Genomic DNA, 24,355 nt, shown 5'->3' on the forward strand with positions numbered 1-24,355 from the left:
GCCTACCCCTAACCCTAATCCTAAACCGAAGTATTACCCTAACCCTAGGTTCTTAGGAGTTGTTCCCGTGTCTAACCCTAACCCTGACCCGAACCCGAATTCTAACCCTAATTCTAAACTTAACCATAACCGTAACCCTAAACTAAAGCCTAAACTAACCCTAAGCCTAAGTCTAACCATAATCCTATACCGAAGCCTAACCCTAAGCCTTACCCTAACCCTAGGTTCTCAGGAGTTGTTCGCGTCTAATCCTAACCCTGAACAAACCCAAACAAGAACCCGAACCCTAACCCAACCCCAACCTTAACCCTAACTCGAACCTATACCCTAACCTTAATTTAACCCTAATCCTAAACTTAACCCTAACCCTAACCTATACCCTAACCCTAATCCTAAACCTAAGCCTAAACTAACCCTAAGCCTAAGTTACCCTAATCCTAAGTCTTACCGAAGTCTAACCCTAAGTCTTACCCTAACCCTAGGTTCTCTACCCTAGGAGTAGAGGGGTGATCTCTGACCAAAGTTTTAAAATACTTGTGGAAATAATTGTAGTGACATTGTGTGAGTGGGAAAATAACCTTTATTTTATTTCGTTTGATTCGGGCATTTTACCCCCTGGACATGGCTTCTTGCGTTTTTGCTCATTTTAGTACATTGTAATGCATAGTGTGTTAGCTGATAATAGTTTATGGGTGGCTTCAAAACTCAACAGCCGGTTGACCGGCAGTTAGTGGCGGTTGAACTGCATTCCATAATGTTTAGAACAATAGAAACCGGCTATAAGGCGAGTCTGCACATTATCGCCTCCCACTTTCGTGGTGACCACGAGCCCTTCGTCGTTAGCTTGCCACCGCGTCGAGTTGTATGCTTGGCCACTAGCAACTACTAGAAAGCTACAGCAGTGGACGCCGTTCACCAGTATTTCTAAAAGGCTGCTAGAATAAGAAAACATTTTGATGCTCTTTTCTTGCACATGCTGAGGAAGCCTGATTACCTTTTTAAAATAGCCGAGTGGGAGGGTTTTCAATGAAATATTTTGTGTGTAAAAACTGAAGCATCATATGTATAAAAAAATATTTGAATATTAACTGTACATCATGTATGACGATTCATGATACCCAATGGTGCTACAGTTTATGTGGTTTAGAGCAGAGAATTTTATTTCAATTTTATATACGCAAAATATTTTCTGAATTTAGTGGAAATTAACTATGTAAAGTCCCCACTAAAAATTACTGTTTCGTCTTTATGGAAATCTAATCGCCAATATCTGGGAGAAAATTTTGAGGACCTACAAGGACTTCTCCTATAAATTGCAAAAATCCAGACCGTACGAAAAATGGTAGGCTCCGTACTGACCCGGTATAATATTGGAGTATAGCACGTGCGTTCAAATCGATAATGTATTGTGCATGTATAGCTGCCCATTTTATTGTCGGATTTCTGTATGTAGAACACGCAGTTATCAACAATTGAGCCAGGTGGTGGCCGCATTGCATTCTCTAAATTCAGTAAATTTTCATCGTCAACCGTGTAATTGAATGGGATTATTTTGAAATTTTAAAACGCTTGAAATATCACAAACAAATAGGCCTATGTTGATAAATAATATAAATACAAGCTAAAACCGTTGGGGTTCGATAATGAACCCCACAAAACTAACCGAGTATATTGGAAAATGCCATACGGCCGGGCGGTTTCACAAGTTGCCGGCTCGATCGTGTCATCCGCCGCCTGAATTGAGCGCTATACACATTAATGTTTTTAAATATATACAATTCCAAAATATGGTACGTTACTGCATACATGATAGCGGCGCAGTGCAGCGTGGGTTCAAGCCCCACCTCTGCCGAAATTTAATTTCCTTTTTTTTTTAAATTTCATATTATGTTAGGGAAATATGGCTGCGAGAAGTTATGTATGACGAAGAGTGGTGTGCTAGAAAGCTATGCTTTCCTCACCGGCTTACACAACCTGAAATACTGGTACTTGAAAACTTACGACTCTCGTTGGTGTTGATATGTCGACTATTGTCAACTGAAATTAAATTATAATTATCCCGTCTGTGATGAGCATTATCATGATAAAATATTCTATGCATGGCAAACTTGAGAATAATATGGTTGGTTTTTCTTTATTTGATTTGTGATAATTGCCTGAAATGAACGTTTTTTATTGCATTAATTGACTTGTTTGAACTGTCGTAGGCCCTACACTTCCAGGCTGTTCTTCAGCTGTAACTTTTTGATAAATTTAGGAAGACACTAATTAATGTAAACAAATATCTGGACTGACGGTTATCATTGTTTTTTTAATAATTATGCTTATGCTAAAATAATTATATAATTTTTTATAAAGCTTTCTTTATGTCTTTCAATTATATTAAACTGGTAAGAAGTATACAGTACATGAGAAAATTGTGGTGTGTTTTTTACTATTATTTATTCTATGGTTTTCTAGCCACTTATTATAAATCTGACATATTTCTGGTGAGTTTTGTAACTTTTTTATTTTTTTGATTTAATTTTTAATGCTATACAGTAATGATAATGTGATAACCGTTACAGTTTGTTAAGGGCTGGGGTATGAACGTTTGGACAGTATTTATTTTGGGACATTAGAGCACATCAGACATATCGAATTGCATTATGAATACGAAGAATGTCATACTGATATCAAATAATTTTGATTTTTTGAAATTCGCAATTTAATACACATTTTATGGCAAATCATTAAAAATTGATATTTTTGATATTTAACAGTACTTGAAGTAATCTTTATAAATCTGATGATTGATACTTAAAGTGTATGTAGGTGGGATGAAAAGCCGACGATCAATTGAAAATTTTGACCTTTCGTATTGAAGATATGGATTTTTTTTCACAAAACTCCAAAAAAAATTAGGTCTTTTTTTTTATATTTTCTATATCTTCAATATGAAATCTCAAAATTTTCAATTGACCGTCGGCTTTTCCTCCCTGCTACATACACTTTAAGAATATATCATTAGATTTATATAATTTACTTCGAGGACTGTTATATATCAAAAATTTGAAAAATATCAAATTTTTATAATTTGTCATAAAATTTGTATTATATTGTGATTTTCAAAAATGAAAATTATTTGATATCAGAAAGACATGCTTCGTATTCAGAATGCAATTCGATAGGTCTGAGGTGCTCTCATGTCCCACAAAAATACTGTCGAAACGCAATAAACGCTCATTTTAAATCCCTTAAAAAGACCCGACTCAATATGTAAGACTCATGTAATAATTGTAAATATTACATTATTACATGAACCCATGCACGTTGATAGGGAAAACATTTAACCCTTCAACAAATATCTACGTGCGTTCTTTTTGACAATAACACGCAACAGATGTTGACCATTAATTCTGTTTAAATGATGCTGTAGTGACATCAAAGACCATTTCAAACAACTGTTACATGTAGAAATATTCACATAAACGATCAATTAAATACTTTGATAATGTCTATTTTATGGATAAATTAATGTAAATGTTAAATAATGTAAGATCCGTGTTGTTGAGTTTATATTGTCGACTATGCTAGCTTATGCTGACGTGTGTAAGAGCCCAGTACGTAACAAAATCCCAGTACGTATCAATTTACAGACGTGTAGAAAACGTCATTCGGACCAGCTGTGTACAAAGAGTTTTGCAATGATGTGATGTGTAGATCTGAATCGTGGCAATATGAGCGTGTTTAGGCTATATTATAGTAAATTTGCTGAATTTTAAGTACATCTTTGACGATTATCTTTAATTTATCGCTACGGCTGCTGTTTATAGCGAATCAAATTTACCAAATTTAAAATAACTATTCCTCCCTCAAATGGTGAGATAATAACTGCAAACATGGGCATCAATCCCGGGAGACAGGGAGACATAAATCCCGGGGGACAAGGGGAGTGGATATCCCTCATGTTTTTAGATATATGACACAATATCAAATCCCTCCATGTTTTGTCAAAATGCAAATTTCATGTCAGTATACGTATACAGAATTACAGTAGATCAAGCGATAAGCAAACATTTGGAAATTATTTGTTAGTAATGACAAAAATTCACAAGCAGTTTCACATTTACAAAACAGAAACATAAAAAAAATCGAATTTATGTAAATTATGGAAAACAGATGCATGTGGCATGATAGAGGCAATGCTCTTGTATTAACAAAACTGTCTCCAGTCATGAGCATAATTACAACTAGAGCTGCTTGACATTGACCTCAGAGGCGGATTTAAGGAAAAGGGCCCTGTCAGCAAAATATCCCGGGGCCCGGGGCCCAATGGTAAAGAGTTGAAATCAGGAACGTACCTGAATTTTGTCTGGAGGAGAGTAACAACAACATTTGATAGTGATCATTAGTTCGGCCCAATGTTATGAGATACGTGCGCGTAGTGCGCAAACATTCATTCCATTTCATACTATTTGAAGTAAAAGTTGATGTAGGCCTATATTATTTCGGTAAATTACGCAAGAAGCGCGCGAAAATTTGCAATTTCACACTATTCTATACCCAATTCGAGGGTTTATCAGATTTGTGAGTGTTTCATACTGCAGTTACTGTCCGTTTTCCTATACACAATACACAGTGCTCTTACCATTGACGCGTAACCTCTACAAATAGCGTATGTTAGAAGTATGGGTAATTGCCTAGTTAACGTCGCTGTGTGAAAAATAACCGGCCAATATTAAAAGTACTCTTCTAAAATTCTAGAAAATATAGTTTTGTAACATGTCCTAAATTTTTAGCTAATTTACGTGTTTGGAAATATTCGTACTTTGGTGTTTTAGGAAGGATATGTAAACGACAGATAACACCAAAATATATGAAGAAATTATTTCCAAACCGTGTTAAGTCTGCAAACCACCATGCTTCTCATTTTCAAGAACGCTGGTTAACAATAAGCAGAGTATTGTCTCATTTCGTAAACAAAAGCCCACACAGAATTGTTCTCTAGCGTTCGCTTTATAATCGTTCACCCAACTGAAACTATAATACCAGCTCATTGCTCCATTGTACATGTAAAGCAGACACATATGTTGTGTGGATTTAACCAGAGAAGATATGATTTAATCAGTTGAGCTGTTTTCAATGAGTGTTATCTTGGTTTAATAGCTTTTAATGGGGTTTAAGTCCTGCAAAGGTCGTGGTGAATTCTACTGTAGACATGACTGCATCATGTAAACGGTACTAAAGAACAAGGAATATTTCCTTTTCTATTTTTTTTCTTGATAGTCAAGAAGCAAGCAAAATCCCAGATTAATGGTCATAATCTGATCTCAAGGAATACGAATCCAATACGTTGGTACGCGTGAATTTTGACATTAGGGGGGATGGGGTTGGAAAAAAATCTTAAATCCAGGGCTTTTTGGCGAAAAATTTAATTTATGACACAAATGCGCGCGAAGCGCCCGAAAAATGTTGCCATTTTGAAACAAAACTGTTAAAATATGGTGCAAAAGGGGGATTTATCCCCATCCCCACACCCCCGGATCTACGCCTATGCACCTTAGGGCCGGATTTGCCTTTTTGGGGGCCCTGGGCCAGGCCAAATTTGGAGGGCCCCAAACTCACTGTAAGGAGGGCATATACGAGCGCGTATGCACTCAAGTGGCTTAGTTTAATTTGATTTACGTATAAGATTGCGGCAGAAGCATAACAATTTAGAGAGAGTCAGGCATATTTTGTTTTCGATTTTCCTATGACATTTGCGGGTGATCGAAGCACGAAAAAAATGAAGGTGAATTTTGCTGTAATATAGGGCCAGTGCGCGCTTCGCGCGGGCAAAATTATGCAATTTTACCCTATTTTGGCCCAAAACATGATGTTTTAGGTCTAAAAAGGAAGGTGCACAGGGCAATTGGGAGGAGGCACATTTTGGGGGTCCTGGGTCTGGGCCCATTTGGGCTCTGTACCCAATAATATTTGACATTATGAGGCTCATATACCCATGTAAAGGTACACTGCCCAAGTGCTGAACCATGAACTGATATTGCTTTAAATTACTTTTTATAAACATTTTAGACCCCGGGGACCTATAATGTTTGACCTTTGGAACTCATGAATAGTTATTGAGAAACGACAGACCCTTTGTATTGACATTTTGGGCCCCAGGAACTCTTGATCTTGGGTATCCGGGCCAAAATTGGCAAAAAGTCATATCTAAGGGGAAAGACCTTCAGGCTCAAAGTGCATCACGGTCCACATACGGAGTCCTTTGTAGTTTTAGAGCCAGCTTTGATGGTACGCTTATATCATGGACCCATACTAGATGACCTACTTGTATTTTGAGAATGTGTAATGCACCAATTCGTAGTCCTGATTCTATAGAAATTGTGTTCCCAAATATTAAATTTGGACAGCTAGGGCCCTTGACTTTTAGCTACTTTTGATCTGTGGCCAAAATGGGCAAAATTTAATGAAACTTTTCAAGAATCATAAATGCAGGCATAAATAGAATGTCCTCTGCATGCACGGGCATATATAGCCTTTTCAGTACTATTCTACCCACCGGACCTTTGAACCTTGCAGAAACAATTAAAGCCAAAAAAAAAAAAAAAAAAAAAAAAACTTGCCTTGGGGGCCTTGTCAGCACTTGCTGACAGCTTAAATCCGCCACTGATTGACCTCACGCATTATCAGACACGGGGGGGTGGTCGTAGGGTCTGTGAAAATTAGTGCTGGCACATTTTGTCACAAAATTCAGTACTAAGAATGCTGACTTCAATATCAATTGTATCTTTGTAATTGTGAGTCTCAAGTCTTATAAAGTGTCAGTGGACCAGTGTACTATTAACAAAATTGCACATTGTGTGCGGGCCCTTATATTTTTAGTTGAAAGCAATGATAAAAGTGTAAAAATAATGCACCAAATAGCTTCAATTGGACCTTCATTTTGCACAGATTTCCAACTTCTCAGGGGAACATCCCCTCAGACACCCTATACATATGGATAAACATGTGCCTGTTTTCGCTTCTGTTGGACACCCGTACACTTTATGTTTTAAGCAATAAGACAAAGGTAATTAAAATAATATGTACATAATTATTATCAGTTGCTTTGTTTTGATAATGTGATATCAAACACCCAGGGAATTTTATTTAACCAGTGAATTTACTCAACACACTTCAAGATCAAGATGAAACGATCGCTTGTAAACTTGATAACACCACGTAAGATAGTGCAATCAGCGATTTTCAAGAAAGTTTATTGACCCAATTAGAGTGGTTCGTCGTGACCACCGCTAGTCTTCGCTGTGAAGGATGCTGTGAGTATTCAGTCATGCATTTCTGGTCGCCGATACATTGTCAGTCAGTGACCGTTATGTTCTTAAACGGCGAAGCTTCGTGGTCACCACGAAAGTGAGCGGCGATAATGTGTATACTCGCCTTACAGAGTAGAACCGGGCGTCACTAGTGCGCAACTGGCGGATGAGTTCTGAAGCCCTCCATATAAATTATGTGAACTTATGATTATTGTTTTCAGTGCTCTGAGACTAATGAATAACAAGAATCAGCACATCATTTATAAAAAGAAATTGAACAACTTTGTTACTGATGATATAAGGGAGTGTTCAGAGATGTTTTTATGGGATGGGTTGCTTGCATTTTGAATTTTAAAAGGTTTAAAACATCTTGGCTCCCTAATCCAAGCCCTAGAGTATTATTAAGCACTTCCTAAATGAAGAAAATCAGTGTAGGGAGTCAGTAGCACAATGTCGTCAAAGTATATCGCCCAGTTTGGGTGCATGGTCTCGAAAATATTGCACTTGAAATTGTTTGCTTCAAATAGCCTATGGGATATAAAATCCTAATTCTAATCTTTACATTTTTAAAGCTATAGACATGATCCAAGACACAGTACACCCAAATTAAGTGTTAAGGCGAAAAAAACCCAAAACATTTAAGTACCACCTTCCATGCGTGTTGGTGTAACCCACAAAAAGACATCTTTATTATGACGTCATTGCGACGTCAAATGGGGGGGGGGGGGGGGTGGGGGCTTTTTTGTTTGTTTTGTTTTTGAAAAATGAAAATACTCTATGATATACATTAATATAATTTTGTAAAAGATTTAATGATAAGTTATGTTACAAAAATAACATGGAAAGAATATATTGTTGTAATTGGCCTTATAGTCATACAATCAGAATTTCAGACCCCATGTCCAGGGGGTAAAATAACCGAATCGGATGAAACAAAAGGCATTTTCCCACTAATACAATGCCACTACAACTATGTCCACAAGTCTTGAAATAATATCTCACAAAGTGGTTCAGAGATCACCCCCCCCCCTACTAGGAGTTGTTCTAACCCTGACCCAAACACGAACAAGAACCCGAATCCTAACCCTAACCTTAACCTAAGCCTAACAATAACCGTAACCCTAACTCTAACCTCCTTAACCCTAACCTTAACTCTAATCCTAAACTTAACCTTAACCCTAACCTATACCCTAACCTTAACCCTACCCCTATCCTAAGCCTAACCCTAATCATAACTCTAAACCTAATCCTAACCTAAGCCTAACCTAAGCCTAAGTTAACCTAACCTAACCCTAATCCTATACCGAAGTCTAACCCTAAGTCTTACCCTAATCCTAGGTTCTTAGTAGTTGTTCTGGTATCTAATCCTAACCCTGACCCAAACACGAACATAAACCCGAACCCTAAACTTAACCCTAAGCCTAACCATAACCGTAACCATAACTCTAACCTATACCTTAACCCTAATCCTAAACTTAACCTTAACCCTACTCTATGAAAAAGGAATAAAATTCAAAACCACTAATCCCTCCAATTAGCTCCTGCTGATTTCCCATTATAGAACTAAATTTATCAAAAAGTGTGCCAACAGGTATCTTTTGGATTGTCTGCTGTGGTTTATCATATGGGGTGGGCTTGTCTAGCTGGAAGTGTAATTGACCAAAGGGGGGTAATTATCAGTAATTGGGCCAAGGGGACGGGTTATGCAGGAAACTACAGAAAATTTTGTTGCCTAAAAATAATTTTTGAAGAGTATAATCCAAGGTGAACGGCTTGAGGAGGGTAGGTGCAAAACTTCCTTTGACCTCTGCATTATGATCCCGGGAGGGTAAAATCAGGGAACGCCCTCCCTCGGCTCCACCCAGGATAAGTCTGTGATGTTAAAATGCTCATCATCGAGGGAGGAGGCATCCTCAAGTCGGCGTACCGGTAACAGGCGGTCTTTTGGAGCAGCGAACAATTAAAAATGGGGGGCTTTTGGAGCTGCGACCAGTCAAAATTAAGGATCTTTCTTGGCTTTCTGGTTAAAAATCGCCTGAAAATACAGAAATATGAGGATTGAGGAATGAGCAATTTTGTTGAGTCTCTTAAAGCTGAAATTATCAAAATCAAGGGTGTTTCAGAGCTGTCATTTTGGTCAAATATAAAGGGGTCTTTCGGAGCTGTGAAATCCAAAAAGGGGAAACTTTCCGGGGGGAAATACACATATGGTCATTTGTGTTATTGTGCCCCCGGATCTTGCCCCCTGTTCATAATTATTGTACAGCCCCCCGGGGCACAGCACCGTAACTTGGTGGAAAATAACAGACGGTAACAGTTAGTAAAAACTTCTTTAATTTTAATTGAAAATAAGCCAAAATATCAGGCACTATAAGATACTTTCCCAGATGTTTTCCTCTCATCCTCATATATATTAGGGCAAATAAAACATAAAATAAACATGTTTCACGTCCCTCCCGCTTCCTTTTTTGAGATTTCTTCAATTATATTTAGGGCCTAGAGGTTTCTTCAATGAGAGGGGCCTACCTCTCAGAACAACAAATAAAAAGAGACCTCCTCCTTTTTCCAGGCATTATTGTGTACGCTAAAACAGCTCTAATTATGGGTATTTACACCGATTTTGCAATAAAAAATAAAAAGCCCCCTCCTCAACCTTTTTTTTTTCTTCAAAAATCCGGATGTGAAACATGTTTTTTTATTTTACTTGGCCTTTATCATATCAAATACACACTAGGCCTACATAGTGCACTCTTGTGCACCACCATATACAAGTACAAAATACAAGACACAAGGCCATACAGGTCAAGTTTGTCTCTGTCGGACCATGGTGGGATCATAGTGGATTACAATTACATCATTTTGAAGGTCTGGTCCAAACATGTTTAATAGTGTTACATAATACATGTAGTAAAGGGCACTAAAATTATGTGTTCAGCATAAAGCCTAAACATGATAAAAGTAGTATCTCTTGCGCATATGATCATGATAATGTTGGATCAAAGCTGCGTATATAGGTCTACTCATATTAGGGACCGTTCATTATTTCTACCGGAGGGGGGGGCCGGGAGCAGACAGAAAGTCACTGCCGAAAACTATATGACCCCCCCTTCTCCGATAATAAAAACCATATGACCCCCCCTCCGAGCTACATGAAAATCATATGACCCCCCACACACACACACCAACCAAAATAGAAAGTATTGCTGCATGCTGCAGAGGAGTGTGGGGTCTTTGTAATTTTGGTTACAGGGATGTGCCACACAGACCTTTGAATGCTGACTTTCTCGCATCTGTACCATTTTTCATCACCATGTAGCAGTGATGTCAGTGTGCATTTCATTTATATTATAGGTACAGCTTTAAGTAGCTAGTGGACACTTAAAGCGCTGAAGTATGCACATGCGCAATGACGCGCAATAGATGCGCACATGGATCAGCTGCTTCAACGCATCACATCACTGCCACATATCAGACTGAAAAATTATGCCTTTAAAAGGAATAAAAAGTAGAATAAAAAGTAGTGACATCTTACCATAAATCAGTGATGTACAGTGGCATAGATTTCTTTTTGACATGGGGGGGGATGGGGTTGGAAAAAGTATAGTGAATCCAGCACCTTTTGGTGGCAAAATAAGTTTATGGTTCAAATGCGGGCAAAGCGCTCGAAAAATTTTGATATTTTAAAGCTAAACTGATGAAATATGGTGCAAAAGAGGAATAAATGCGCGCAAAGCGCGCGGAAATTTGCACTTTTTGGGCTAAAACGGGCAAATATGTGGTCAGAAACCTATATTCAGGCGTCAACATTGGGGGATGATTATATGGAGCGCGGGGGGATCTACGCCTATGTTGATGTATCAATTGGACTCAAGTCCACTTTTTGCCGGACTCGGACACCAACAGACTCGGTTCGACTCAAACTTGGACACAGAAGGTCCAATTAGATCCATGTAAAATGTGAAATGATTATCTAAAAATGTCAAAATAGATCTCAAATGTGATTCAAAATTTGTTGTCATAATGATGATGATGATGATGATGATGTTATTTTTCTATAATTAATGTATTTGAATACATTGCCCAAGTTTACTGTCATCATGGTCATGGTGGTTTTGGCGAGTCTTTGTAGTTTAACTAGGGTATGGAAATGACACCTGTGTGGGGTGGGGTTTGATAGTAAAAGAACAAAGAAGAGTCTGACCACAGCATTACTGTGCAGCAGCTTGCAATTCTCTATTACGAAAATGGCAGTGTACATGTATATTTATGAAATATGGTTCAAAATTCTCTTATTTCAGCAAATTTGTATTGTACATTTGGCAAATTAGAAGCAAAGTCTAGAATTTTTCTCCATTTTTTGGAATGTTTTACCCAATGACCCATTTTTTCAAAATGTTATAATAAATTACTTACTTTTGGTGCAAATTTATGTCAATTCACACCGTGGCAGGTGAAAAACAGGTGAGGCCCGACTTAAGTCCGGACTAGGACCAAAGTGTCGGCTGACATGCAAAGCGCAAATTTAATGGTCAGGGGTCATGGGGCAATGTTCCAGATGGGGGTCCAGGGGGCGAAGCCCCCGGAAGCTCTAGGATTTTTGAGATGCAAAACCATCTGACCCCCCCTTTCAATAACTAAAAAACCATCTGACCCCCCCTTTTTGCCTGACAAAAACCATCTGACCCCCCATGTATTCTCCCGGCCCCCCCTCCGGTGGAAATAATGAACGGTCCCTTAAAGCAGTATTAACGTGCGATTTGCATATCAAATAGATTCTTATTATATTTTCCACAAAAGGTGTGCTTTCACTGAACACATTGCTATTACTATCAAGCACCTATATAAATTTGCAATTTTTGGATTTTCAAAAATCACGAATGTCTAATTTCTAATCTCGAATGTCTAAAAATGCAATTTTTGGATCAAATATTTTCGGAAGGTCAAAATGGTGTCATATTACTCCTGGACACGTGATCTGTGTAGAAAAGTGGTTTTAGATCGAAATTCTGCGATTCAAAATTTTTTGATGTCAAAAAGTGGTGTCAGATGACTCCATGGCCCTTGATCGGTGAAGAAAAGTGGTTTTTATATGACACTTTTCGAAAATCACGAATGTCAAATTTCTAATCTCGAATGTCTAAAAATGAAATGTTTTGGGTCAAAATTTGTTGATGTCAAAAAGTGGTGTCAGATGACTCCATGACACTTGATCGGTGTAGAAAAGTGGTTTTTATATGACAATTTTCGAAAATCACGAATGTCTAATTTCTAATCTCGAATGTCTAAAAATGCATTTTTTTGGGTCAAATATTTTTGGGAAGGTCAAAAATGGTGTCGTTTTACTCCTGGACACATGATCTGTGTAGAAAAGTGGTTTTTAGATCGAAATTCTGCGAAATAACGAATGTCTAAAAATTGAGATTTTTGGTCAAAATTGTTCGAATGTCTAAAGTGGTGTCGAATGTCTAAAAATGATGTCCAATGACTCCATGACACGTGATCGGTGTAGGAAAGTGGATTTTAGATCGAAATTCTGCGGAATAACGAATGTCTAATTTCAAATCTCGAATGTCTAAAAATGCAATTTTTTGGGTCAAAATTTTTTGATGTCAAAAAGTGGTGTCAGATGACTCCATGACACTTGATCGGTGTAGAAAAGTGGTTTTTATATGACAAATTTCAAAAATCACGAATGTCTAATTTCTAATCTCGAATGTCTAAAATGCAATTTTTGGGTCAAATATTTTCGGAAGGTCAAAATGGTGTCGTATTACTCCTGGACACGTGATCTGTGTAGAAAAGTGGTTTTAGATCGAAATTCTGCGAAATAACGAATGTCTAAAAATTGAGATGTTTTGGTCAAAATTTTTCGAATGTCTAAAGTGGTGTCGAATGTCTAAAAATGATGTCCAATGACTCCATGACACGTGATTGGTGTAGGAAAGTGGATTTTAGATCGAAATTCTGCGGAATAACGAATGTCTAATTTCAGATCTCGAATGTCTAAAAATGCAATTTTTGGGTCAAAATTTTTGATGTCAAAAGTGGTGTCAGATGACTCCATGGCCCTTGATCGGTGTAGAAAAGTGGTTTTAATTTTCGGAAATCACGAATGTCTAATTTCTAATCTCGAATGTCTAAAAATGCATTTTTAGGTCAAATATTTTCAGGAAGGTCAAAATGGTGTCGTATTACTCCTGGACACGTGATCTGTGTAGAAAAGTGGTTTTTAGATCGAAATTCTGCGAAATAACGAATGTCTAAAAATTGAGATTTTTTTGGTCAAAATTTTTCGAATGTCTAAAGTGGTCTCGAATGTCTAAAAATGCAATTTTTTGGGTCAAAAATTGTTTGGTGTAAAAAAGTGGTGTCAGATGACTCCATGGCCTTGATCGGTGTAGAAAAGTGGTTTTTATATGACAATTTTTGGAAATCACGAATGTCTAATTTCTAACCTCGAATGTCTAAAAATGCAAATTTTTGGGTCAACAAATGTTCGGGTAGGTCAGAAACGGTGTCATATTACTCCAGGACACGTGATCTTGGTAGAAAAGTGGTTTTAGCTCGAAATTCTGCGAAATCACGAATGTCTAATTTCTAATTTTGAATGTCTAAAATGCAATTTTTGGGTCAAAAATTTTTGATGTCAAAAAGTGGTGTCAGATGACTCCATGGCACTCGATCGATGAGGAAAAGTGGTTTTTATATGGCAATTTTCGGAAATCACGAATGTCTAATTTCTACTCTCGAATGTCTAAAAATGCAAATTTTTGGGTCAAAAATGTTCGGGAAGGTCAAAAATGGTGTCATATTACTCCAGGACACGTGATCTGTGTAGAAAAGCGGTTTTAGGTCGATATTCTGCGAAATAACGAATGTCAAAAATTGAGATTTTTGGTCAAAATTTTCGAATGTCTAAAGTGGTGTCCAATGTCTGAAAATGATGTCAAATGACTCCATGACAAAATGGTGTCAAATATATGTAGAAGACTTGAAGTATACATAAGAGTTGTTTTAGGTCGAAATTTGGCCAGATAACGAAGATACAAAATTTTGAATATTTTGGCCAACATTTTCGGATGTCCAAACACGGTGTCAAATATATGTAGAAGACTTGAAGTATACATAAGAGTTGTTTTTTGGTCGAAATTTGACCAGATAACGAAGATACAAAATTTTGGGTATTTTGGCCAAAATTTTCGGATGTCCAAAAATGGTGTCAAAGACTTAAGAAGACTTTAAGTATACATACCAATCGTTTTTAGGTCAAAATGTGGTTAGATAACGAAGATACAAAATTTTGACATTTTTGGCCACATTTTTTCGGATGTCCAAAAATGGTGTCAGAAGATTGTAGAAGACTTAAACTATACATTTCAGAGTTTGATTTTAGGTCGAAATTTGGCCAAATAACGAAGATCCAAAATTTTGTATATTTTGGCAAAAGTTTTTGGATGTCCAAAAATAGTGTCAAAAATTGTAGAAGACTTGAACTATACATAAGTTGTTTTTAGGTCGAAATTTGGCCAGAAAACGAAGATATAAAATTTTGACATTTTTGGCCAAATTTTTTGAATGCTCCAAAATGGTGTCAAAAGACTTAAGAAGACTTAAACTATACATAACAGTTGATTTTAGGTCGAAATTTGGCCAGATAAGGAAGATACAAAATTTTGAGTATTTTGGCCAAAATTTTCGGATGTCCCAAAATGGTGTTAAAAGACTTACGAAGACCTGAACTATACATTACAGTTGTTTTAGGTCGAAATTTGGCCAGATAACGAAGATACCAAATTTTTGAGTAATTTGGCCAAAATTTTCGGATGTCCAAAAATGGTGTCAAAAGACTTACGAAGACCTGAACTATACATAAGAGTTGTTTTAGGTCGAAATTTGGCTAAATAACGAAGATACAAAATTTTGTATAATTATTTTGGCCAAAATTTTCGGATGTCCAAAAATAGTGTCAAAAATTGTAAAAGACTTGAACTAATACATGACAGTTGTTTTTAGGTCGAAATTTGGCCAGATAACGAAGATACAAAATTTTGGGTATTTTGGCCAAAATTTTCGAATGTCCAAAAATGGTGTCAAAAGACTTAAAAAGACTTTAAGTATACATACCAATCGTTTTTAGGTCAAAATGTGGTCAGATAACGAAGATACAAAATTTTGACATTTTTGGCCAAATTTTTCGGATGTCCAAAAATGGTGTCAAAAGATTGTAGAAGACTTAAACTATACACAAGAGTTTGATTTTAGGTCGAAATTTGGCCAAATAACGAAGATCTAAAATTTTGAATATTTTGGCAAAAATTTTCCAATGTCCAAAAATAGTGTCAAAAAACTGTAGAAGACTTGAACTATACATATAAGTTGTTTGTAGGACGAAATTCACAAAAATAAGGAATTTCAAAAATTTTATATTGAACGTATAGAATTATTCAATTGCGAATGTCTAATCTCTAATCTCTAATCTCGAGCCAACTTCACCTCGCTAATTTGAGTCATTTACATCTTTACAGACTGTGTATAAGGCAGTGTCATCTGCATACATATTCTAAAGTTCTAAAAGATACTACATTCGGGAGATCATTGATGTATTACAATGAACAATAATGGTCCAAGAATTGACCCTTGTGGAATTCCACAGACACAGTCTGCTTGTTTTGATGAGATACCATTACTAGATACATTGTGTGACCTATTTAAGAGGTAATCTTTAAACCACGCTATACATTCATCATCGAGATCATACAATTTCAATTTATCAATTAAAGTTTCATGGTGCATAGTATCGAAGGCCTTTTAAGGTCCAACATAACAAGTCCTATGACGTTGCCCTTATCTAGGTAACACAGCAAAATAGGTCAAGTACCATTGAGACCTTGACCTACATGTATTTTGCTGTGTTACATAGGCCTTTCTGAGCTGTGTAGGAACCAATGTTTACGAGATGTAAGCTACCCAGATCTAAATCACGGTAAAACATACAAGGAATTATCAAACCTGTTAAAGAAGCATTATAGACCACAACGTTCAGTAGTAGTAGTAGAAAGATTTAGATACAGATCGTGTAAACAAAGTGAATATTCTACCAACTTGAAGAAATTAATTACTTCATGTGAATTTCAAGGAGATCAGTTGGAGCAGAATTTAAAAGATCAGTTCATTTATGGGTTAAGATCTGAAGATACGATAGAGAAAGACATGGTAATAGCTGAAGAAAAGGCTGCGAAAAATCTTAAGGAAATCAGCGGTAAAACGCCATCAACGGTGAACAAAATAATACATGGACGTGGTAACAACAGAAGTTCTGGAAGTGGACGTGGAAGGTCTAGATCCAAGTTTGGTCAACGGAAGTCAACCAACACGGACGGTAGACCTAACGATAACAGTGGGAAACGCAATACAGGTGTGGCTTAACAAATCATTCCCCCAAATGAATGTAGAGGATTTTATGTTATTGTACAGTATGTTACAGTTAGTTCATTGTTTCATTCACTATTATATCATTCCAGATTGCCTTGGTCATTGTTGATGTCCAATAAAGATACAAGACAAGACAAAAACAAAGACTAGTAGTAGTTATTTATGACCGAGGCAAGATATATTTCAGCTAGCTCAAAATTGCAGAACGGCCCCATAATCGAGTCCAGAATCAAACCAGCCATCACCCAACCAAATGGGACAAAACAAGCATTGTAATTGAGGTGCGTCAGTTACTCAGTTTGACCAATATGTGGTTCGTGTAGATGGCTCTGGCCGAGCAATCTTACATAACAGGGGTTCTTGTGGTGGTACACACCTGCAGTATCTTGCCAGCCCCAGCATTTCATCTGCCCACCTACACCACCAGTCGTATCTCGCAGACCCTCCCTAGCATCTGCACCCAGCGAACCAGGCAAGGTGACTATGCCAACCAAGGACGACGCTTCCCCACCTATAGACGAATCCAACGAGCCAAGTCATGGTCAGGATTTGGTCGGCCATCTTTGGTTTCCCGCTAGCACCAACCTGGGGTTTTGAGCACCCGATTGTGCAAATAAATGCCGCCTAACACCTAAAGAAGATGCAAAGACGAGGAGGGTTAATATAATAATATATACAATAGAGGTAATCCTGTCGCATCTATTCATACATAGTCCTTTTGTTCATCCATTTGTACATCTATGAATAGATGCGACGGGATTACCTGCGGAATTATCTCTATTGTATTATTCTATTAACCCTCCTCGACCTTCTCTAGGTGTAAGGCGGCTTTTATTTGCACAACTGTTGGAACTGTATTGTGTGTGCATACTTTTGTCTACCTGTGTTTTCGCGGAAGGTGTAAAACGGGTGATGGAATGCAGTTTAAAATTTCCGCCAAGGCCGAATCATTTCACATTTTGGATGCATTGTAGCGAACGGGGACCCAACTAAAGGCTGCTAGTCAGGTGTAGGAATGCGTGTATTTGGATTCGTCTATACTACTCCAGACACACCCATAACTCAACTATCACCACCATCACCAAAGACCCATGGACCAGCATTGTCCCTGGATCTCCCACCCTCGTCCACATGTGACACACATCATCCAAAGCGCGCACTGTCACGGTTGCTACCCCACAACTCACTGGGCCTAAAAGAAACATACACACCACCAAGTCTGCTTAAACCTGCTTTCCGCAGCCCCATCTGTCCGGCGTTCCATGCGCCTCAAGACTGTAAATATGTACTTAGCTAAGTTGTTTATCAGTTCTTGATATAGAGGAATCCAAATTCACGCATTCCTACACCTGACTAGCAGCCTTTAGTTGGGTAGCCGTCGGCTACAATGCACTCAAAATGTGAAATGATTCGACCTTGGCGGAAATTTTAAACTGCATTCCATCACCCGTTTTACACCTTCCGCGAAAACACAGGTAGACAAAAGAATGATTTAAGTGTACAACACAATACAGTTCCCTTCGACAAAACACACAGCTTCTATTATATGGTCTATTCGCTGTTGAAGTGACATAATAATCGGATTAACTACATCTATGCATTGATGTACTTGCGAACAAAAGGACTATGTATGAATAGATGCGACGGGATTACCTGCGGAATTGTCTCCATTATTATATTATTAGCTATTATTCTATTAACCCTCCTCGTCCTTGCATCTTCTCTAGGTGTTAGGCGGCTTTTATTTGAACAATTGGACGCTCAAAACACCAGGTTGGTGCTAGCGGCTACCCAAAGATGGCCGACCAAATCTTGACCATGACTTGGCTCGTTGGATTCGTCTATACATACGTTTATTGTCCAGGTACCTAAAATATACACTCAAGGACTTGGGGGGGGGGCATAAAGTACTTTATGTTATTGTACAGTATGTTACAGTTAGTTCATTGTTTCTTTCACCTTTATATAATTCCAGATTGCCATGGTCATTGTTAATGAGTAATAAAGATACAAGACAAGACAAGACAAGACAATACAAAGACAAAGACTGGTAGTAGTTATTTAGAATGCAAGTATAAGAACTTCACATGTTACAAATGTAATCGACTGGGATATTGAAATCGGAATGTAGTCATGCAGCGTCAAACTACCATAAAAAACAAAACACAGGTACGCTACGTGACGGAAGACGATGAACAGTTTGAAGATTTTTGTGGCGCTACTTTCACCATTACGACTACAGATGATCGTGACGACAAACGAGACGACACACACGATGATGACAAACAAGACAACGTGCAAGACGGTATCAATTACACATCGTCATAACCGGTTTTCATACCAATGGAAATTGAAGGAGTGAAATTACAGATGGACATGGACACGGGAGCAGGGCCATCGATGGTCAACATCAAGGATTATCAGAAGTATTTCAGTAAGATACCATTGACACCAGTGTCTCGCCCACTTCATGCTTATGCCGGTACACCTTTGAACTTGGCAGGAGAGATCAATGTTGATGTAAAGTACCAAGATCAACACGCAGGATTACTTCGACTAGTTTATTGTAGATGCAGACAGCTATGCACCACCATTATTTGGTAGAGATTGGCTAGCGAAGATAATCTTCCACAACAAGGTCAATACAGTGCCTGAATTGAAGCAGAAGTATAGTGAGGTAATTCAACCAGGATTGGGTACAGTAAAGGGTATGAAAGCAACTCGCAGTTCCGGGATTTCACAAAGCACGACCTGTACCGTACGCCCTACGTCCAGCGCGCTGCAGCGGTAGAATTACAGAGACTGCAAGATGAATGTATTATTGTTCCTTTAGATTTTAGTGAATGGGCGACAACCCTGGTTTGCATACCAAAACAAGACGGAACAGTGAGATTATGTGGAGATTATAAAATCAACGTCAACCAAGCCACATATACAGAAGAATTTCCAATGCCGACGCCAGAAGAAGTATTCAGTAAGATGGCAGGAGGTGAGAAATGTACCAAAATTAACTTGAAATGTGCTTATCAACAGATGTTGTTAGATGACAAATCTCAAGAATTGGTGATAATATTCACATGGAAGGGATTATTCCTCTATACGCTTACCCTTTGGAATCTTCTCGAATCCAACCATTTGGCAACGTTTCACGGATCAAGCTTTGGCAGGATTGGATTGCACATTTCCGATCATGGACGACATTTTAGTAACAGGTAGAAACGACGAAGAACATCTTCACAATCTAAAGAAAGTACTTCAATGACTGCAGAAGTATGGACTACGAGTATAACCAGAGAAATGCAAGTTCATGGAACATCAAGTGGAGTATATGGGTAGAAGAATCTCAGCTCAAAGAATAAAACCTACAGATCACAAGATCAAAGCTATCAAAGACGCGCCACAACCGCAGAATGTTACGAAAGTGCGATCATTTCTAGGCATGGTGAATTTTCAAGCTCCGTTCGTAACTCATTTGTCTACGGTGATAGGCCTACATCCACTGAATTAACTGTAATGTGATAAACCATGGAACTGGACAGACGCTTGCACGACAGCTTTTCAAGACAGTGAAGAACATAATATAATTGACTTCTGACAAGATACTGTCACACTACGACCCACAATTGCCGTTAGAGTTGGACGCTTCACCATACGGTGTTGGAGCGGTGATCATGCATGTTTATGGAGACGGATCACGACGACCTATCGCATATGCATAATGAAGTCTGGACAAGCATGAGAAGGGTTACGCTCAAGTTGACAAAGAAGCATTAGCAACATGTTTGGACTCAAGAAGTTCAGAATGTACCTTTATGGAAGGAAGTTCACAATTCTGACTGATCACAAGCCTCTGGAACGAATACTAGGACCAAAGACGGGTATACCGACATTAGCTGCACAACGTCTGCAACGATGGGCTATTACGCTTTCAGCATTCACATAATGAGATCAAAGAAATCCAGAACCCTAAACAACGTCATCCAGTATTGGCAAGAGTGCTCGAGTTTACCAAAAACTGGATTGCCACAGGAAGTAGATTGTTCCAGGAAAGTATCAACAAGATATTACAAGCGTAGTTATACACAGCGCACCCAGGTATGGTTCGAATGAAGCAGATTGCACGCAGTTGGGTTTGGTGGCCAAACATGGATAACGAGATTAAAGAGACGGTTAAACGGTGTTCCAGTTATCAACAGGGTAAAAACAAGCAGCAGTAGCACCTTTGGTGCCCTGAATGTTTATTGGACGAGAAATCCGTACACGACTATCGCTAGTTCGTCCAAATTTGCAAGAACGAGTCATCAGTAAACAAGCAACGCAGAAAGACGGTATCAATTACACATCGTCAAAACCAGTCTTCATACCAGTGGAATTTAAAGGAGTGAAATTATCTGCAACAGATAAGGAGCCCTCCTCGTCTGGTTACAGTTGTAGCATTGAGGAGTACTGAAGCAGAAGCAGAAGACTGTATGATCTTATGTAGTCTGAGGTAGCTCAGACTGGTTTCTTCAATTGGGACGTCGATATATCAGGTCTGAGACCTTACATATAGGCCCCTAATGCTGGATTTTTGGAGCCCACACTACTGCACATTTTAATCAATGTTTTCTATTACTTTATCTTTCAAATATAAATCTAGACTGGTAAAATCCTAAAGTAGGCTACACATTCAAAACTGCAATCCAAATACTATTTTGTACGTATATTCGCAAAATAACAAGAAAAACATTCCCAACACGTAACGCAGCAATGAAGACAAGATGGCGACTTTTGTCGAAATTCGAACTTGGTGTACCATAGAAAATCATCCGAACGACATGGATAATGTGTCAAATTTTTTTGAACCAATTTATATATATGAAATATAAAATAATCTTGATAATTTATGGAATCGATACATACCGTACCAAAAACAGTTGAGTAGATATCGTAGTTAGTAAGTTTATATATATAAAAAGCTTTCTTCTCAAGCTTTCTTCTCGGATATTCCCGACTAGTTCGTAAGGCAAACTTTAAAAAAAACAGGGCAAATCAGATGTGTCATTTATCGGTATGATATTTTCGATATTGATGCTGCCCTAGGGGTTCCCTGTACTAATTGCCGACCAACCTGTCGAAGAACCATGCGTTTTTCAATATCAACGATGGTCTCCACTCGACACGAAGGCAAGAGGATTCAACTAGATGAAGTCACGACGATCAAATCATCATGATTTATGACAGATGACATTGTGAATGAGATCCTGTACACATGGTACACAAATACACTCATAGGCGTAGATCCGGGGAGGGATAAATACCCCCCAATATTTTGCCAGGGGGATGGTACATACAATCATCCCCCAATGTTGACGCCTGTATGTGGGTTTCTGACCAAATTAACCTCATATTTGGCCATTTTAGCCTCAAAAGTGCAAATTTTTTCGCGAATTTATTCCAGTTTTACACCATATTTCAACAGTTTAGCTTCAAAATGGCAAAATTTTTCGCGCGCTTCGCGCGCATTTGTACCATAAGGTTATTATATCGCAAAAAGTGGCCGAATTAACTATACTTTTATAAGTTTTTTCCAACCCCACCCCCCATGTCAAAAAGAAGTCAATGCCACTGAATACACTATATTATACAGTAAGTGCATGTGTGTACGCCTACATCATGTTATTAGTCATGTACATGTTTCAAAATACCAAGGTATTTATCATGCATGATACATGAATACAAATGTGCCGATAGTTTAAAATCTCACTCTACTCCATAAAATTGAAATAAGTAGCAAGACTGTGTTTATTTATTTATTCACATACCATGTTGAGGATATTTTACTTCTTTCTGTCTTCAAAATAGTTGGACGATGCTTTCCCAGGTCAACACACAGTCACACTGCTGCAAAGATAGCCTACCTCCGTCAGGCCCTATCGCGGCGGCGTCCTACTTTACCCACACTCCTGTTCGTTTTTACCCATAATCCTGAGAAGCGGCCGTGCGCATAGGTTAGGAGACTGACGGATTTAGTCTACTGCAAAGACAGGAAAAGAGTATGAAGAGAGCACAAAACTAAATCAATGCGCCATTTGTGCAACTCTACTGAGTTCCCGGCAAAATACCAAAAGTTTTTGAGGTATTATGGGCTGCTCTTTGGACTTAATAATCAGAGAGAGTAGCGAATTATAGCTTAAATGAAAGTGTAAAGCCTAGGCATGAGTTTGAAAGTCGCAGTTTCATAATTATCAAAAAAAATAGGTCCGCGCATTAAAAAATGGCAGAAACGGGTTTGCAGTCTTAGCATGTCAAAAACAGTGAGGGCGCTGTTCAATGGCGCCTACCAGGGAAACGAGGTGGAAGACTACCCACACACTGAAACATGTTCAACTTTCATCGACTTGCAATCGACTAGTTATAAAATATCTCAAAAAGCGCTGAAAAGGCCTCAAAACGAGCAAAGAAAACTGGTGTTTTTACACGTATTTCAATGGGACGATTATTTAGTTGTGTGCGCCCTTCGAAGCACCTTGGAGTAAAAGCCAAAATTGAAACCAGCTTTTTGATTGAATTGCATTCTTTTCGATTTAAATAAATAGTTTTTATGTTAGTAAATATATTTAAGGGGGTACTACACCCCTGGTTAATTTTGTGCTTATTTTTGCATTTTCTCAAAAATTATAGCACATTGGTGACAAGTAAGATATGTATAGGCTACAGCTCAACTTACCGTACTTTGCCTAACCAGACAGTCCATGCCAAAATTGTTACTACACCTTTACATTTCATCGAATCTCTTTTTGATGTCTGTCATTTTGAACATCACACTTGAAAGATGTATGCTATGTAGAAACTTTATTTAGCAATTTCATAATTTGCATATTATTAGCATATTTGCAAGAAAAAACATGAAAATCAATAAATACCTATATTTTTCACAATTTCAATATTTTATTAGAAATTAAGCATGTAGGCCGTTTGTTATGACTTGATGAATGAAGCTGTTAAAACAGATTTTGATATTTTTGCTTATTTTTCCTTTTTTGCCCCAAAATGTGTAAAAATCAACATTTTTGGATGACCTATATTTTCTTTGAATATTTATCAAATTTCTTAATTTAGGTATAATACAGTGCAGAAAAAGATGTCAAAAAAATCTGTTAAAACAGATTTCCAATAAATTGTTCCATTTTCCATTTTGGGTTTAATACTCAATTTTCATGCGCGGGATATTTGAAACATAAAATGAAAACATGTCCATTGCACTTTTTCCTCGAGATGTACTATAATATCAAGGTTACGGATATATTATAATCCCTTCTTATCTTCACTGATCCATCAGATACCTATTGTTATGAATGATCAATGAAAAGGTTCAGAACTGGGCTACTAATGGTCTGTCAAGTATCTATAGTTATTTTCATGACTGTGTCAACTCAAAAATCATGCAAGGTCGAATGTAGGAAAAGTATGATCAGTTGAGCTGTACATATTATAGGGGCAATGACTACAACTACTGCACTGAAAATTCAGGAACTCAAGGCAAGTAGTTATTGATTTATTGATCAAATATTGGTTTTCCCTCATTTTAGACTGTAACTCCACAACTGTTGTCTGTGCTGAAATAAAATTTCCAGTGCAGTAGT

General features: G+C 37.8%; 1 protein-coding gene across 1 annotated transcript in view; it reads right to left on the reverse strand.

Moving 5' to 3' along the window:
* LOC140152517 (malate dehydrogenase, cytoplasmic-like) overlaps positions 1 to 22,624 on the reverse strand; it is a 124,925-nt gene extending 102,301 nt beyond the window's left edge. Inside the window, exon 1 of the mRNA XM_072174868.1 lies at positions 22,535 to 22,624. Coding sequence (XP_072030969.1) covers positions 22,535 to 22,537 — 3 coding nt within the window. The 5' untranslated portion in view covers positions 22,538 to 22,624. The remainder of the gene's footprint in view (positions 1 to 22,534) is intronic.
* Between the last annotated feature and the right edge of the window lie 1,731 nt (positions 22,625 to 24,355).

This window comes from Amphiura filiformis, chromosome 5, assembly GCF_039555335.1.
Source record: "Amphiura filiformis chromosome 5, Afil_fr2py, whole genome shotgun sequence".
Lineage (NCBI taxonomy): Eukaryota > Metazoa > Echinodermata > Ophiuroidea > Amphilepidida > Amphiuridae > Amphiura > Amphiura filiformis.